This window comes from Oryctolagus cuniculus, chromosome 10 (genome assembly GCF_964237555.1).
Source record: "Oryctolagus cuniculus chromosome 10, mOryCun1.1, whole genome shotgun sequence".
In the NCBI taxonomy this organism is placed as follows: domain Eukaryota; kingdom Metazoa; phylum Chordata; class Mammalia; order Lagomorpha; family Leporidae; genus Oryctolagus; species Oryctolagus cuniculus.
In genome coordinates this window covers 116,511,992-116,525,532 of record NC_091441.1, presented here as the reverse complement: position 1 = coordinate 116,525,532, position 13,541 = coordinate 116,511,992, and the positions used below count along the sequence as shown (strand labels likewise).

The window sequence follows — 13,541 nt, the reverse complement described above, 5'->3', positions numbered from 1 at the left end:
ACACAGCTGTGGGCCCCAGCCGGCCCTGGGACCTAGCGGAGCTGCAGACCCCCAACCTCCCCCGCGGCCTCGGGCTGACCTTTCACCAGGGTGTGTTTGTCCGTGGGCGAGGAGCGAGCCAGCACCCGCAGCTTCGGCCAGATCTTGTCGATCCTCTCCTGTTCAATCTGGACGGGGCGGGGTGGGGGTGGGGGATGGTAGACAGACTGAGTCCCGAGCAGGGGGTCGCTGATCCCGCGGTGGCCCGCCAGCCAGCCCGGTTGCATACCTCCCCCTTCTCGTTCCGGATCCTCCGGTTGAACTCCTTGCCCTCCAGGCACAGGAAGTCCTCCCCGGGGTGGATGATGCCGCACTTGATGGCGATGGCCCGCGCCGTGTTGATGTTGTCGCCAGTGACCATGCGCACCGTGATGCCCGCTCGCTGGCACTTGCGGATGGCTTCTGGGACCTGCACAAGATAGGGGGAGCCATGGGGAAGGGTGCTCCCTGGGCCAGGCGCCCCCACCTTCCTGGATTCCACAGCAAGGCCACTGCACTGGGATCACCACGAGACACGACACACAAGGGCTGCCGCCTCCCTCCCTGTGCCCATGGCAGGCATTGTTAATCAATTACAGCATCCCTGATTCAGTTTTGCTGTGGACTCAGACAGGCACTGGTTCCTCCTGAACTGGAACCACTGGTGATCCCGCCTGGGAAGAGGCTTGGGAAAGACCCCAGTGAGCACCCCTGGAGCCCCCCGCCCTGGCACGTGGCCCGTCCCCGTCGCCTGCACATGCACAATTCCCAGTCTCCATGATAAACCTGTGCACACAGTTCCAGGCTTCTATTGATTGCTGACTTGTCTATTCCCCGCACGTGACAGTGACTTAGGATACATGGCAGGGGTCTTGTTTCAGGTACAAGGTGCCGTTTCATGGACAGATAAGGACTCCTGCTCTCTCTGATGTCTGGGCCACTGGGCCAAGTCAGGCCCCCGCCACCCCCACCCCTGGCCCAGCATCTAGGATGTGGCAATGAGCTGGATGAGCTGTGGCTTTTTATACAGACACAGACTAGCCGCACAGGCACTGACAGACAATAGAGAAACCAGGCTGCATCTGCTTGAAACAGCCAAGTGGGGCCAAAGCACAGAGATGGCACAGGCCTGGCGGGCTGAGTTCAGCGCTCAAGTCCTGTTGCGTGTCACAGCACAGGGAGCTCACTCCCACACCTGCCTGCTGGCCACTGCTGGGACTGTGTGAACACGTCTGGGCGGAAGTGTATGTCCCCAAACAGGGACACTGGAGACCTAGCCTTCATAGCTACGGAGGTGACCTTACTCACAGAAAGCGTCTTTACGCATGTCAAGTTACGATGCTGCTCCTGTGGTCTGGGTATCTGTGTGGGGTCCCCAAATGCCCATGAGTTGAAGGTATGGTTCCCAGGGTGGTGTGACTGGCAGGTGGTGGAGGCGGGGCCCCGTGAGAGGTCCTCAGATCATTGGGAGCCCTTGGGTGCTTCTTGTGTAACCTCTTGAGTTCTGGCGAGGGGGTCGCTGTGAAAGCCTGAGTCCAGCCCCTCCCTGCTCCCTCTCCTTTCTGGCTCGCCACGCTGTGCTCTCCTCTGCGTGCGTGCCGTAACGGCCGGCCTGTCCACTCGGAGGCCAAGCCAGGGGGGCCACCTGAACGCAGATGTGCACCTTGTTGTGAAGTCAGCTGCCTTGGCACTTGGTTGTTGGACTCAGAAGGTGATGGACATGGACAAGATAGTCAGGTGAGCCCGCACCCCGTGTGACTCGTGCGCTCGCGAGAGAGTACTTCCTGTCGGTGGGGCAGGGGCGGGCCTCTGCTGGGACGGGGAAGGTGCTGCTTGACACTGGTGTCCCACAGCAGAGGGTCTGGGTTCAAGTCCCAGCTCCACTTCTGATTCCAGTTTCCTGTTGGTGCACACCCTGGGGGGCGGCAGGTGATGGCCCAAGTGCTTGGGTGCCTGCACCCACGCAGCAGGGCTGGAGTGAGCGCCTGGCTTTGGCCGGGCCCAGCCCCAGCTGCTGTAGGCATTTGAAGAGCTGAACCAGTGGGTGGAAGATCTTTCTCTCTTTGCTTTTCAGATGAAATGAAAATAAATTTTTTTAAAAAAGGATATTTGCATAGAGAAAGACACACACAGGGAGCTGCCACAGAGTCTTCAAGGAAGATTAGAGATGGGTAGTGGACCACAGTGAGCAGGTGCCCACTGGCTGACACTCCATCTCGTGGGACCCCTGGCTCCCGGAACCACGAGACGCACTCTGCCGAGCGTGTGCCCAGTTTGTGGTGCTGATGCCCCTCGACTTCCCGCGGGGCTATGGCTCCATAAGCCCATGGCCAGGGGAACGCATCCTAAGCTGCTAATGCGTGGAATCCCCCACCCCCGCCGAGCCTCACTGCTCAGCAGAGACGGGTTCGGGCCGCTCGGCACTGGCCCAGGAAAGAGCCAAACCCATGATCCCAGGACGCTTTCTAACTGAGCGTGCGTGGCCTTTGCGCCATCAGTCGCGGTGTGAAGCTGACTCCTCGTAGGCTACAGACCCTCGCCCACTTTAGGACAGGCCCAGCAAAGCAGCCAGGGTTATGCTGCTGGCCCAGAACCCAGCCCCGGGTAGTCACCTGCGGCTCCTGTTGCCGCCCTCAGGAATTCAAAGAAAAAGGACAGACCTTGAAAACATCTCGTCTGTATCCCCCTCATCCACACCACCTGACCCTGTCCAAGCCGGGTCACTGCCCAGCCCCCAGCCTCGCAACCTCCAGGACCCCCTAATCCTCAGCCCGCAGAGTCCTCCCAGCAGGGGCGCCCCCCTGAGGCTGGCATGAGAAGCGCAGACTCCTGGGCACTGCTGTCCCGCAGCGGAGAGGGGCAGCGTCCGGCCGCAGTGCCAGGGCCTCTGTAGCTCCCGGAGTCGCCTGTGGCGTGGGCTCTGCAGGGACGGGCAGCCGCCTCCTGTCACTGAAGGGCTGTGGCGCGCCAGCCCTCCCCTTCCCTGGGGTCTGGAAGCCCCCTTCTGAGCCCGCGCAGGGTCAGCTGCTCAGAGAAGCCGGAGGCCGTGGGGCCGGGACGTGTGGATCACGATGGCTGGCGCTGGGCTGCCGCCTCGGTTCCCTTCGTTGGGAGGCCCCTGGTCACTGGCTCTGGCCCTCTGCTCACCGCGTACGCCTGCTCCCAGCTGCCCCTGCTTGCAAACCTCTGATGACGGGGAGCTCACTCTCCCCAAGGCTGCTTGCTCCAGGGTGGACGCATCCGGTTTATTTGTCGTGACCCTTCTTCTGTGCGCCGGGCCTGGGGTCTCATCTGGAGACAGGGAACTTAGCACGGGCTCCGGCAGCACTGACCCATGGGCGGTTCTTGTTGTCTTCCACTCACTCGCTCCACAAACAGCCATCGAACACCTGGGGCCCGGGCACCCAGGAACCGGGGACGGCTGGGACTTAGCCTCCCCACGGGCACGGTCTGGCGGACGCGTTCTTTCCACATAAATTAAACCGCTGTTGGATCTGTGAACCATTGCTTCTCTCGCTAAAATTATCCTAGAGATTTCTCACTGGGGCAAACAGTCAGGAGACGGCGCTTCCTGTTTCCATTAAATCGAGGCTTTTAAAAGTCTGCTACTCCTGGTGCCAGCCGCGGTCGGTGACGCCGCGGTATGAACACCGCCGGCCCCGCGGGCTCACCATGCTCCGGTGCGGGCGCGGCAGGTGAGCTTTACCCGACGGGCCCTTGGGCGGGCTGCGGGGTTCACCCCCTGGAGCGCGGGGAGGTGGACAGGCAGAGCACGCGCTCCGGCAGCGGTGGGGCGTGGTGACGGCCGATCTGGACAGCGGGCGCTCAGCTGGGAGGTGACACAAACGCGCCGGCCAGGCGGGGCGCCCTGCAGGTCACCCCGAGACCCCGTGACGTCGGCTGCCTGCGGCGGAGGGGTGGGGGCTGCTCCACTGCCAGGGCTTGTTGAGCCTTGAGGCCTGGGTTCCAGGTGCACAGATCATTCTAGAAAACCACCCCCGCTGGTCTCCTGGGCGCCCACCCGCAGGTGCTGAATCCACAGGGCCCCGCTCTTGCTCTTTCCAGTCCGTCCCTGGCCTGGCAGTGCCAGGCAGAACACGTTCTCATTTTTCAGATGGTGAAACTGAGGCCCCCCCGTGAAGGACAGGCGGGGCCAGATGGCAGCCCGAGCCCCCTGATGGCTGTGGCCCTGAGTCACTCCCAGTCTGTCCATGCAGTTCAGCATGGGCACCGGTCATGTCCAGACTCCCCTTGCTGGGCCAAGGGGAGAGAGCAGCTCACCCAGGACGTGGGCGGCAGGGCAGGAAGGAGCGCCTGGGGCCTGGTGCTGGTGTGGGCTCCTGCCCGGAGCATCCAAGCCTGGGAGGCACCAACGGGCCCTGGGCTAGCCTGCCATTTCACAGGCAGGAAAATTGAGGTGGAGAGAGGGGAAGTGCTTTGCAGGCGCAGATTTGGGGCTGGGATCGAGGTCCCCTTTCCAGGGTTCCTGGGTGACCTCACCATCCATAGGCAAGGCCAGATCAGCTGCTGCCCTCCCAGGCCCTGGCCTCGGGGAGCTGTTTCCCCTCTACTCACCTTCCTGACCTAGAAACGCTGTGTGTATGCAAAGGCCCTGGGGCAGGGAGGCAGGCAACCTGTTCCCATCTGGATTTATTGAGTCACACCCAGTGTTTCTTGCAGAATGAGAAAACACGGGGTCCCTGGGACCTGGCAGGGGCAGGGGAGGGGAGGGGAGGCGGATGGAACCTACAGGCTGCTAAAGGAGGCTTAAGACAGCGCCGAGCACTGTCTCAATGCTGCATAGCCCTCCTGCCACGTGGGGGTGGGACCCTGGCCTAGCTTTCCAGCTCAGCACCCCTGGGAACCCCGATGAGGGTGAGTGACAGCTGTGACACCAGGCGGGCACTGGTCAATCGCACAGGGACTGAGATAGCCCCAGGGGCTGGTGGGGCCGCCACACCGGGCTCCTGATGCACTGGCCTGCGACACCGGGGACTGTGGATCTGGGCCGGGGGTTTGTGACAACACAGCCTGGGTCCTCGGGTGGGAGGTCTCTACGGCAGGCAGCCCCCAACCTGTGATCAGAGTGCAGAGCCCCCGTGGCTGGGTGCACAGTTCAGGTGGACCCCCTTGGGGCGGTCTGCGGGTTCCATCCGCCTCCCCTCCCCTCCCCTGCCAGAGCTGACGCTGGCCGGGGGAGTGGCAGCACCACGGGGGGCAGTGACTTGCTCCAGGCCGCCCCGTGGGCCGCACGCCGGCCCTGGCCCCGGCCCCTGGCGCCTACCTCGGGCCGCACGGGGTCCTCGATGCCCACCACGCAGATGCAGGTGAGCTCGCTGAGGATGTGGTTCTCGTTGTCCCAGTCGGGCTCGGGGCTGCTGGGGAAGTCCCTGTAGGCCACGCAGATGGTGCGCAGCCCGTCGCAGGCCATGGGCTCGATCACCTTCTTCACCATCTCGTCGCGGTCTCGGGGCCGGAAGACCCGGGGCTCGCCCGCCCCGTTCAGGATTCTACAGCACCTGGCAGGGGTGGGGGTGGGGGGAAAGGACAGGAATGAGGCCCAGCAGCGGGGGGGCGGGGGGCCCTGGGGACACCCACCCAGCCCGCCTCCCAGAATGCCGCAGGGCTGGGCACACCCAGCAGGCCCCGGGTCCCCCTGCGAGGTGGGGCCCCGGCCCTTCTGTTTGCCACCAGCTGCAAGGTTTCGCAGGGAGAAAACAACTCCCGGCCAAAACGCTTTGCAAAGGGAATCCAACAGGGACTCTGTCTGGCTCCGGCGGGTGGAGGGGCGGCTGACGCCCAAGAGAGCCCCCTTCAGGCCTCCTAGGGGTGACCCAGGAGCCAATGGTTTCTACAGAGCCCCCCCTCCCCGGTCGGTGTGGGGGGCGAGTTCCACTGCAGATCCAGGGCTGAGAGGAGGGGAAACGGAGGCCCACGGAAGGGAGGCGGCTCGCTCAGTCCTCCAGGTTTCTTTCTGGAGTGGGAGTCAGAGGGCCCGGCCAGCCCAGGCCAAGGGCGGTGGAGGAGGGGAGGTCCGAGTGCGGCGTGGGGAGCACACAGCTTCCCCATCGCCCTGGGGCTCAGGGGGGACGGAGGCGCCGCGGAGAGGCTGCAGTGGGGGACAGGGTGGCCCTGGCCGGGGTGCCCGCGGCCCTTACTTCTTCAGCACGATCTCGGAGGCGCCCTTGCTGTACATGCGGAAGCTGCCGTCGGGCAGCTTGATGACCGTGCTCATGGACTTGCGCACCGAGTTGAAGGTGTACACCTTGTAGAGCTTCTCCTCGGGCATCTGGCCGCGCACGGGCTCGTAGTCCTGCCGCAGGTCCAGCACGAAGCCCAGCAGGCCGCACTCCGTCTTGTTGCCCACCTGCCTGGGCAGGGCGCCCTCCTTCTCCGGGGGCTGTGGAGAGAGGCAGGGCCGGCTTGCCCCCAGCTCCACGGAGGCCCCTTCACCCCTGCTCTGCCGCTGCCCCCCACTCCGTGGTCTGTGGGGCGGGGCCAAGCCCTGAGCCCACGCCCTGCACCCCTGGGCCTCGGCATTGGGACCTAGTCCTGGCTGTGCGTGAAAGCAGTTAGTAACAACAGCATTAAAAAAAAGGCACGAATTCTTTCCAACACAGGAAAGGACGATCGTCTGACAAGCAAGCACACGCGAACAGCGTTGTGGCATCTCAGCGCCAGGCCACGTTCGCTTCCATTCTCTTTTTTCCGAAGTGGCCAGCACAGATGAGCTGGCTCCTTCTCGACCTGTCTCCACCCGCGCTTCTCACTCCTCCCCCAGAAGCCACTGCGTGTTAGAGCCACTGCACACGCATGTGCAACGGGAAATGAGCAAGAAACCCCGCAGCCCTGTCCTCCATCCCCCCCCACTGCGGCCTCAGCTTTGCACGCATTGTGAGTGGACACCTGTGTGTGCACACGCGTGTGCGTGTAGCACTGTGACGGCATTGCATGTGGATGCGTGTGGCTGTGATCACGGGGTCCCCATGCTACCACTTTTACAGCCACAGCCGCCTTCCTTCCACCCCCCTCCCCTGCCCCGGCAACCCTGAGCTCTTCTGCACCGCCCGCCGTCACCACCTGAAGTGTGTACACGCATGGAGGCTGAGGCTGCAGCTCTGGGGGACTGGCTCGTCGGCCCCTGGGGGCCCAGCAGGCTGCTGTGTGTGCTGAAATCTGTCCTTTTTGCTGGCCGAGTGGTGCTTCGTGGGGCGGATGGACTGGCCCTTGTGATTGAGTTAAACAGAGCTGTAATTCTGTACGGTCTCCAGAGACAGAGCTGTTGGGTCCCACTGCTCTGGGGGTTCCCAGGCCCAGCCCGGAGCCCGGCTCACAGCCTGGTTCCCTCACTGCTTGCTGAGTGGCTGCAGGCAGCCTAGTCAGGTGGTGGAGGCACAGGTTAACAGGTGAGGACGCAACGGCACTGGGGTGGGCCTGGCAGGTGGCCGAGGACACCATCTTCCTCGTGCACCCTCCCACGTGAGAACACGGCCACTCCCACCTCTTTAAACCAGCATGTGGGGACAGGTGTTTGGCGGAGCACTTAAGTCCCTGTTGAGAAAGCCCACATCCAGTATCGGAGGGCTTGGGTTCGAGTCCTGCCTCCTCTCCCCATTCCCACCTCCTGCTAACGCCCCCCTGGGAGGCAGCAGGCGATGGCTTGGGTACTCGGGGCCCTGCTCCCATGTGGGAGACCCCAACTTCTGGTTCTGGCTCCAGCCCCTCCCAGCTCTTGCATGCATTTGAGGGGTGACCAAGTGCATGGGAACTGTCTCTCTGCCTCTCAAACACAGGATCAACGAGTAAACAGAAATTTAAAAATGGGCACGCAGCGGCCGAGGTGGAGTTGGCTTTGAGGGGTGGCAGAAACGACCTGAGGACAGCCCGGCGGCAGAGGGCCTGCCTGTGTCCCCTGCGTGCCGCCTTCCCCTGGGTCTCCGAGCAGCCCACCCGGGAGCCCTGTGGATCCCGCTCATGGCCCCAGAGAGCAGCCCAGGCAGGAGGACGACTAGGGAAGACGCCGGCGAGGTCACTGTGCAGGGACAGGCTGGGCCGTCTCAGCACCCGGGCCTGGCCCCGGCCTGCTGCCCTGCTGCCTGCGGGCCCAGAGGCTGCGGTGCACACACCCAGGACAGGCGGGGGAGCACAGGAAGGGGAGGGCTTGGCCTGAGCCTCCCCACCTACGACCAGGGTAAGCCCGGCAGGTGATGTGTGGCTGAGGGAAAAGCCTGCCCTTCCCCTGAAGTGGACCCAGCGAGGGCTGGGGGCGCAGGAGGCTCTGCAGCCCCTCAGCAGGTGGCCCAGTGGCCCGGGGGGTGGGGGGCTCCGGACAGGACCCAGCTCCCAGGTCCAACCTGTCTAGGGGTCACACACACGCCCGGGGAAGGCGCCTCGCTCAGGCATGGATGGGGTTTCACTGGAAGCACAGAGTCTGTGATGCAGCTACCTGTGTCTGCAGATTCAGGGCTAAGATTTACTTATTTATTTGAAAAGCAAAGTGGGGGTGCAGAGAGAGAGCGCGCGCGCGCCATCTTCCATAGCTCACTCCCCAAATGTCCACTATGGCCGGGGCCGGCTGGGCCGGAACTCCATCCCAAGCACTTGAGCCACCTTCTGCTGCACGGTCAGGTGACCAGCATGGAGCCAGACGGGAAGCGGAGCAGCCGGGTCTGGAACAACACTCGGATATGGGGTGCCGATGTCACAAGCTCAACCCTCTACGCCACGGCACGGGCCACGGGAGCGTAAACGCTAAGCGCTCCCACGGCCTCTGCTATGCTGCCCTGTCTACCTGTCTTCTATCCATCACCTGCCTATCACCCACCACCTTCCTATCTATTTACCTATCTACTGACCACCTACCAGCCACCCGTCCACCCGAGAATGTTTCCCAAAGCTCATGGAAAATGGAGCGTGCAGAGACTCATTTTGCTGCGTCAGGGAGAAGCAATGAGCCACCTCGAGGCGCACGGAGCTCCCCTGGCTGGGGCTCTCGGCAGAGACAGGTACACACCAAACAGGCATCACCGAGAACTTTCCGGAACGCCCTCGCGGACACAGCGTTACCATTTTATAATGAACTTTCCGGTGATTTCTAGAGTTTTATGCATTTTCCACAACAGCCCCCCCCCCCCCTAATGGAGGAAAACGACTCAGAGGACTTAAATAAAAACGCCTAATTACTTATTTGCCCGAGAGAGCTGAGCAGTCAAGCCTGGAGAACGCGTGGCGTTTTATTACCCTCTGTGAAATATTTTAATTTTCCTCTAAAAGGATTCCAAACAACTCGTGGTTGCAAACGGCAAAGCTGCCTCCTCCGTAATTCGATTTGTTCCCATGAACTTGAGCTCTGAAGTCGCCCACACGCGTTGCCAAGGAGCAGGCACCCTCCCCTCCTCTCTTTGTGCTTTTTTTATCCTGACAAACCCAGAGGCTTTGCTCTTGCTGTAGATTTTCCAAGAGCCTTTTGGTCTCCAGGGCTGCGGCTCTGTGAGGGATTTAAGGCGCTGGCGGCTGTTCCCGGTGTGAGGGGCGGGACGTGGGCCCAGGTGGGGAAGTGACCTGCTTCTGGTGACCGGCGGGAGGTCAGGCCCGGGCGGCCTGGACCGCCCCAACTCTGGCGTCCACCGCACACTCCCCTGCGTGCTGTTAGGCGCCCAGGGCTGCTGGGTGCAGCCATGGGCGTCACTTGATGAGGACAATTCATGCTTCTGTTCTGAGAGGCGGGGGTGTGGGTGCAGCCAGGAGCCAAACAGCAAAATGGGGTGACTTCAGGAGCTACAAGTTACCAAGGACTCCTGCAAAAGGGGATTTCAAAGCCAGCACCAGCTCCCACCATTTGGAAGGCTGCTTTTAACAAGGAAACAAAGTAGCACGAGCTGGCAAGGCTGGAGAGAAGCCCCAGCCCAAACCTGCGCTCTGGGGAGGCCACACTCTGGGTGGGAACGCAGCATGGAGCACAGCCCGGCAGCTGCTCCAAAATGAAGGTGGTACGACTTGAGCTCTCCGCCAGGTTCAATTCTGAACACACCGGAAATAAGTGAATACGGGCACTCAGGGGGTTTGCGTACCCACGCTCACAGCAGCACTGTGCACAAGCACCCACCACTTGGATACACGGTGAACCAAATGCAGCCTGTGCACACGGCCCTGCCCCAGGGACGCAGGCACCAATTCTGAGGACACCGCACTAGGTGAGACACGCCAGTCACCAGACGACAAGTGCTGGTTGCCAGCCCTGAGATGAGGCCCCCAGTGGACCGAAAGTCACAGAAGCAGGAATCAGAACCAGGCTGCCAGGGCCTGCAGGGAGTGGGCGTGGGGAGTTGATGAGGAGTGGTCTCGGGGTCTCTGTCTTGCAAAGACTGTTGTAAAGACCAATGGTGGCGATGGGTGCATGTGTGTGTGAGCGTACGAACGCGACCAGAGTGCAGCTTTGAGAGTGGCCCAGGTGGCAAGTTTTTATAAAAAGATTTATGCTTATTTACTTGAAAGGAGAGTGACAGAGGGAGAGAAGGAGAGAGAGGGAGAGAGGGAGAGGGAAGGGGAGAAGGGGAGGGAGAAGGGGAGAGGGGGAGGAGGAGAGGAAGAGGGAGAGGGGGAGAGGGAGAGAAGGAGAGAAAGAGAGAGGGAGAGAATGAGAGAGAGAGAGAGAGAGAGAGAGAATCTTGCACTGCCAGGAGGCTGGCATTCCATCTGGGTCTCCCACGTGGGTGCAGGGGCCCAAGCAATTGGGCCACCTTCCACTGCTTTCCCAGGCACATTAGCAGGGAGCTGGATTGGAAGTGGAGCAGCCAGGACTCACAATGGCGCTGTGATGTGGGAAGCAGGTGTTGCGGGAAGAGGCTGGCCCTGTGATCGATTTTATGCTACCTGCATTTTATCACAATTTTTTTTTTGACAGGCAGAGTGGACAGTGAGAGAGATAGAGAGAGAGACAGAGAGAAAGGTCTTCCTATGCCGTTGGTTCACCCTCCAATGGCCACCGTGGCTGGTGCGCTGCGGCCGGCGCACCGCGCTGATCCGATGGCAGGAGCCAGGTACTTATCCTGGTCTCCCATGGGGTGCAGGGCCCAAGCACTTGAGCCATCCTCCGCTGTACTCCCGGGCCACAGCAGAGAGCTGGCCTGGAAGGGGGGCAACCGGGACAGAATCCGGCGCCCCAACCGGGACTAGAACCTGGTGTGCCACCGCCGCTAGGCGGAGGATTAGCCTATTGAGCCGCAGCGCCGGCCATTTTCCCACAATTTTAAACAAGACCCCCAACAGGCCCCACTGTAGGGTGAGCTATGGTAGGAGCAATGGGATGGCTTTTCTAAGAGGGCCTCAAGAAGTGACCCAGCCCCATCCTCTGTGGGTAGCGGGGCCGCCCGGGGCCATTTGTTGGAAGGTGCTCTGTGTTCTTGCCTGCGCATGCTCTGGGCCACAGGGCTGTCACTGTTCCTGTCCTACAGGGGCGCACGGCAGGGCCTGGAGGGGCGGAGCGCCTCTGCAGGCAGGGCCAGAACCTACCCAGCAGCCCCAGCCTCTGGTCACTAGCGTGGTCACCAGGGTTGGAGCCCAGGAGGGCAGGGCTGCCAGCCCACCTCCACATTCCAGGACCAGCGCGGGGGCGGGGGAGGCCCCAGGGAGGAGGGAATTTTGGCCGAATTTGGCCTCCAGGATTGTCACCTATGGGCCTCCTGCCTGGGACCTGGCAGGCCTCAGCTCCCCTGCAGCCAGTGTCTCTTCCCTAAAGGCCGGGCGCCAGCAACGCTGTGTATGCTGAGCAGGACACGGGACCCCCGCAAGCAACCCCCGCCCTGTGCACTGTGCACCTGCACTGCGCATGTGCGTGTTCCGCTGCGTGTGGCGGCGTGTGGGTGCAGGGTGCGTGGTGTGTAGGTCCCCGTGTTATGGACTGTGGTGTTTGTGTGTGTTGTGTGTGCATGGGTGAGTGTGTAGGGGGAGTGGAGCAGCATGGGAACTGACAGCTCTTGTTAAAGCAGTCCCCCAGTTCCATTTGCTTTAAACTCTTGGCCTAGAGATGGTATTTGCAAAAAAAAAACCCAAAAAACAAAAAAACAACAAAAAACAAAAAAACAAAAAACAACAACAACAAAAAAACAAAAACAAAAAACCAAAACCCATAAAGTCCCAAACCAAACCACGCTGGGTTTGCCTCCAGGGTCTCTGCCCTGCTGCTCCTTCTTCACGCCCTGCGCAGCCCCCCAGAGCCCGCCACGCCCCAGCCCCCCGAGCCCCCTGGAGCCCAGCTCAGCACCACTCAGGGCACTCGGGGGCTCACCTGAGCACCAGCTGAGCCCTGGCTCTGGAGCCAGATGTGAGCTGGGGCTGTCTCTGCTCCCCTTTCTCCCATCCAGCCTCCTGCCCACGAGCCCTGGACCCGAGGTTTCTGGGGAACACGATGAGGCAGGGCCCCTGCCTCGAGGGGTGGCTAGGACTGCGCGGGACAGGCGGCCCCGTGGCCATGTGTGCCGAGGACGGGGTGGGCCGAGGGCCGGGCTCCTGTTGAACGCCCTCACTCTAGATCCACTCCGGGAGCTCGGTCTTCCTCCAAACGGCTCATGTTTCCAGAAACATGCCATCAACTGTTCACCGACCCAGCTCAGCCGGTGCCCGTCCTCGGTTTAATAATTCAGATGTCAACCGCGGTGTCAACCTGCTTAAAAAGAGGCCTCACCAATTCCCAAATTGAAGGCTGCCGGGCTGGTTTCGGAGAGCAGAGGAAGATGCAGGCAGCCAAGGAGGATATTGGTGGAGGCGGCTCAGGGCCTCCCCAGCGCGAGGAAGGCGTCTTTCATCTCACAGCTCAGCCTCGGCTCGTGGACGTGCAGGGCGGCAGGCGGCACCGAGCAGCGTCCAGCCAAGGCCCTGACGTTCAGGGTCGGAGGCACAGGGCCCCGGGTGTGCCGAGATTCCAGAGCAAGGAAGCCATTTCTGACTAACAGACGATTCAGGCAGCTCCCCCAACCATCAGAGAGACAGGTGCATGGGAAAAGGCTCCCGCCATTCTCAGAGGGGCAGGGGCTGGATCCCCGGCCTGCCTCTGGGGGTCTTCTGAGCCCTGTAAGGACAGAGCCCAGGCGGGGCCTTCGGCTTCCACAGGGCCTCCCACAGCATCCAGGCTGCAGAGTCGCCCAGGCCAAGCCCACCCGCTGGCCGGGCTGGGTGATGCCTCCCTCACCCAGGGCGTCTCTCGAGACAGCACCCTTCCGATTTCCCGGCCTCAGCGTAAACCAGGGTGGCCAGACTGCAGGGTCTCCGAAGTCTTGGGATCCGCATGGATGATGCCCACACAGTCTACCCTTGCAAACACTCATCTAGTGTTTTTTTTTTTCCCCAAAGAGAACAAAAGGCACACGGCTAATCCGCAGTCTCAGGACAACGCAGCCTGGACGACCGAGGGCAGCTCAGTAAGGTGCAGGTGCCGAGACAGTGCAGGTTGTGGTTACAGGAGGGCGTCTGGGCCAACCCCTACTCCTGCTGCTGTGAGAGCAGGCAAGCAGAAGGCGGGAGGGCAC

At 61.9% G+C, this 13,541-nt stretch overlaps 1 protein-coding gene across 7 annotated transcripts in view; it reads right to left on the bottom strand.

The window, feature by feature from the left end:
* ATP2B2 (ATPase plasma membrane Ca2+ transporting 2) overlaps positions 1-13,541 on the bottom strand; it is a 94,374-nt gene that overhangs the window by 18,052 nt on the left and 62,781 nt on the right. For all 7 annotated transcript variants that reach the window (XM_051831903.2, XM_051831904.2, XM_070050011.1 and 4 more), the window contains 4 exons: positions 6,177-6,418; positions 5,303-5,537; positions 269-448; positions 80-167 (listed from right to left, as the gene is read on the bottom strand). In XM_051831903.2, the coding sequence (XP_051687863.1) occupies positions 80-167; positions 269-448; positions 5,303-5,537; positions 6,177-6,418 (745 nt within the window). The remainder of the gene's footprint in view (positions 1-79; positions 168-268; positions 449-5,302; positions 5,538-6,176; positions 6,419-13,541) is intronic.